Source organism: Monopterus albus, unplaced genomic scaffold (genome assembly GCF_001952655.1).
Source record: "Monopterus albus unplaced genomic scaffold, M_albus_1.0 scaffold76.1, whole genome shotgun sequence".
In the NCBI taxonomy this organism is placed as follows: domain Eukaryota; kingdom Metazoa; phylum Chordata; class Actinopteri; order Synbranchiformes; family Synbranchidae; genus Monopterus; species Monopterus albus.
The window spans coordinates 1392207-1396161 of record NW_018127956.1 but is presented as its reverse complement, the minus strand read 5'-3'; the positions used below and the strand labels follow the sequence as shown (position 1 = coordinate 1396161).

At 44.2% G+C, this 3955-nt stretch overlaps 1 protein-coding gene across 1 annotated transcript in view; it reads left to right on the top strand.

Annotated features, from left to right (window-relative positions):
- The window catches only part of LOC109963527 (SH3 and multiple ankyrin repeat domains protein 1-like), a 32080-nt gene that overhangs the window by 22991 nt on the left and 5134 nt on the right, over positions 1–3955 (top strand). Inside the window, exons 19-26 of the mRNA XM_020606105.1 lie at positions 869–1004; positions 1176–1256; positions 1657–1665; positions 1852–1878; positions 1971–2027; positions 2186–2298; positions 2866–2992; positions 3073–3947. Coding sequence (XP_020461761.1) covers positions 869–1004; positions 1176–1256; positions 1657–1665; positions 1852–1878; positions 1971–2027; positions 2186–2298; positions 2866–2992; positions 3073–3947 — 1425 coding nt within the window. The remainder of the gene's footprint in view (positions 1–868; positions 1005–1175; positions 1257–1656; positions 1666–1851; positions 1879–1970; positions 2028–2185; positions 2299–2865; positions 2993–3072; positions 3948–3955) is intronic.

The window sequence follows — 3955 nt, the reverse complement described above, 5'->3', positions numbered from 1 at the left end:
TGGGGAGTTCAAATATCTCCTTTTTTTAAAAAAAAAAAAATTACAAACCATACAGGTAAAAAAAAAAAAAAGGATGCACAGTAATGCATTTTTAGGTGAGAGGTTCAATTAAGAAGGAATCAGAATAAAAAAACACGTCATATCACTGGTAGTATTTGTCAGTGCCTCGTATTGAATGCGACAATTGCGGCCATGTTTCTTTAAAGGTGACAAAAGTCGTTTTGGGAACTGTAGGAGAAGAAGAAAGAAATAGATCAGGCAGGCAGAAGAGACATGGGCAAATCAAAAAACTACAAAAATATTTATTTCAAAATATCTTCTAGGATGCAATGAATTGAGTGTCCCAGATCAATGATATCTGCAGGGTGGACAACAGAAACACCTTAAAATACAGCAGCCTTGCAGTAAATACCAGTTTAATAAAGCACATATTTTTGAGTTTTTAACTGTGGTAATTTTTCAGGCCATAATTTAATACTTTAGGGGATTTTAGTCTGAGTTTGTGACTGGCTGCTGCACAAGTGTCCACTGTTCTTCATCGACAAAGCACCAGCGGTTTAGGCAGCAGCTTTCTGACCATTTTGTACCTTTAAAAGTTCCCTTAGTTCTAAACTGGTGATTGTCAAACCTCTATTAAAGCTGACACATACAGCTAATTAGTATTCAACCTAATATGACTCACCTATATAGCTGCCCAAGCTTTTGTAACTGTGATTTACTGCAGTTGCTGCCTGAACTGCTGGTGCAACCATTCAAAACACTGCAAATGTATGTATGTTTGAAGCTAAGTCTTAAAAACAACAATGGAAATGAATGCAACACATCAGCTCATTCCACATTCAGTCCTCTATGTCTTTGCATCTGTCAGGTGAATGGCCAGAATGTAGTGAAGGTTGGTCACCGGCAGGTGGTTAATATGATCCGACAGGGCGGCAACAGTCTCATGGTGAAAGTTGTGATGGTTGCTCGAAACCCTGAACTGGAGGACACTGCTCGGAAGAGAGGTAAGAGTCCAAATTTCCTCCTATGTCATGTCTATACTATACTTATGATGTAATGGTAGAGCTGGTTCCATGTTTACTTCAACCTAAAGACCTGTTGCTGTATGGTTGTCATTGGCGACTGCGTGTTTGTACTAAACATTAAGTCTGCATTTGGCTGGATTCCCTTGGCAGCCCCGCAGCAGAGTAAAAGACTGACTCCTCCTGCCATTGCCCTGCGCTCCAAGTCAATGACATCAGAGCTGGAAGACATGGGTAAGATTACAGAGAGGACAAAAGGCAGTATGCAAAGAATGAAGAGGAGAGCTGGAAAGAATGTATACATAAAAATTAGGCCCCTACACTTAGGGTTAGGCTCTTTTTTTCTGGAGGGGTCACACTGTAAAAGCTTCCCTGCAGGATGATGGTATAGCACAGTGGCTCTGTTAGGGAATTAGCATGAAATATTAACTGAGCTGATGTAGAAGTCAAGAAACTTAACCACTATTGGAATTTTTTCCAGTAGTAAAAGTTTGATGAGTCTTTTGATTTATTTGCACTTGTACCTGTGACAAAGAAACAGTAAAGATGTGTTAAAGCCATTGCATGTTGTAAAATGATCAGTCACAAGCTGCTCTTGTTTGTTTTTTTTCTGACCCAAATGTGCTGCTCACAGTGGACAAAGGTGGGAGTATCATGGATTTGTATGCTGTCATTATCATTTCTGTCCCCATCACCATCCCTGTCATCACATCAGCCCTCACACCATCCCATGTGTCCGAGTATGTATTCCATACTTGCTTTATACACCTGACTACACAGCAGTTCTAGTCACACTTAATTTGTGTTTTCCAAATTATGTATGCCACAGCTGCCTCTCCATGGAAAAAGAAAGCAGGTGAATATCAGCCTTTATCATTACCCCTATCAGCCTCTGAGCTTTAATTAAAAGTCAGTCTGTTTGATGCTGTTTTCCCCCTGCTTTTTCAGAGTACGAGTCCTCTCAGGGTCCTGATAAGAAGAGGACAGTCTATCAGATGGCGCTAAGTAAGAAATGATCGTCTTGTCATACTGTAAGAGGGTGTTGGGTGTTTTTAAATGAATTGCCAGGGGGTGCTTTGAGAAATTCTCCTTTTTGTGTTTCTTCCTTTATTTTGTGCTCCCTCTCAGTACCTCTCTACCCTTCTTTTCTGGCCCTGCTTTAGATAAACTGGATGAAATCTTGGCAGCTGCCCAACACACTATTTCATCAGACAACCAGGGCCAGAGAGGTCATGGAGGCAAAAGGGATCGGAGCAAGAGCATTGTCTCCAGTGAGGTACTGTTGGGACTACGTTATGGTTGTTACCATAACATGGGGTCCTGTTATCTTTTTAGAATCAATGTCTTTATAATCTGTAAAAGATTAACAAACACTGATCATCTCTTGAGCCTCTCTCTCAGTCCTGCAATACCAGATTCACATACAGTTTACAGAGTTTCTCCACTGCTTCAGGATGAAGCACATATATAGTCAAGGAAGTGACTAATGCCAGCAAAGGAAATTATTCCTGTCTGTAAAGCAGTTTGGTCTTCAGCTTTTTTAGCTGTGTGCTCTCTTGCCCTCACTTCACTTTAGATAAAAAGATTGAGAATGGACCACCCACAACAAAACATTTGTTTAACCATGAGTCAGCTGGTGTCCATTCATCTGTGCTCTGTTGCCTCATATAGTAATGGTTCCTCAGTATTGTGTCGTAATGATAGTGTAATCAGTATCAGCTTAACATTAGTTTTATTTCATTTATATGAGTAAATGTTTCCTCTCCTCTCTTTACCCCTTCCTTCCTTTTCATAATTTCTTTTGCTCACTTCTTTTCTTTCTAAAATGTTTTGACACCTGAAGCAACCCTATGAGCAGCAGTCATCTGTGAGTGTGGTGCAGCCCGGACCAGGCTTTGGCTACAACCAAGCTCATTTTCAACCAGGCCATGGTCCTCAGCATGCAGTCATGATGCGGCAAAAATCTATTGGTAATGCCAATTGTCATGGACAAATTTCTCCCGGTTCAATATACGGGTGTCTGTTTATAACTGTGTATCATTGTGCTCAGGTATAACAGAGGAGGAAAGGCAGTACCTACACCCTCCCGCTATGAAGCTGGCTCGCAGCCTGTCAGTACCAGGACCAGAAGAAATCCCCCCGCCCCCTAACACATCCGCCCCAGATCCACCTTTATCTGCAGGCCCTCATCCTGGTAGAGGGCCTGCTATGCCCATACCCCCTGTATCTCAAGGCCACTTCCAGCCTCACTCTCAGCCAGGGCATCCCACTCAAGCAGGGTGGGACAGGGGAGGCCCTGGTGGGATGAACCAGCAGGTCATGGTCCCCACTCTCCGGAGACAATCAGAAGGACTGTGTGTCAGAGAGCCAGATGTGCCCAGGAGAGGTGGTGGTAAGATGGGAGGGTTAAGGAGAGGATACAGCAGCGCTACACCACCAACAAGTGCTAAGCCTAAGGCCCAACAAGCACCACAACATCACCCCCAAATGGCCAACCAGCCAGGTGGTGGGGTTGGCAGGGGGACGGCCAGGAGAGGTGGTCGAGGAGCTCTGATGAAGCAGTCAAAAGTGGAAGATGGACTGCGACAGCACAGAGGAAAAGGAGGCGCAGCTAAAGACAAGAGCTCCATCCCCATCCCCACCATCATTGTCAAAGCACCCTCCACCAGCAGTAGCGGTCGAAGCAGCCAGGGCAGCAGCATGGAAGCCGAGCTTTCTCAAGATGTAGAAGACCTTCCCTCAGCAGATGCTACCCCAGACAGCCCCAACACCAGTCTGCCCTCACCACTCACCCCCTCTCCACCTCAGCCTCCCACATCCACCTCCTTGCCTTCAACAACTGTTGCTCATTCTGTTTCCTCACAGCAAAACTTGGAAAATTTAGATTACACTTCAACATTTGGTACGACTTTTGGGGGCGGAGGGGCGCGTAG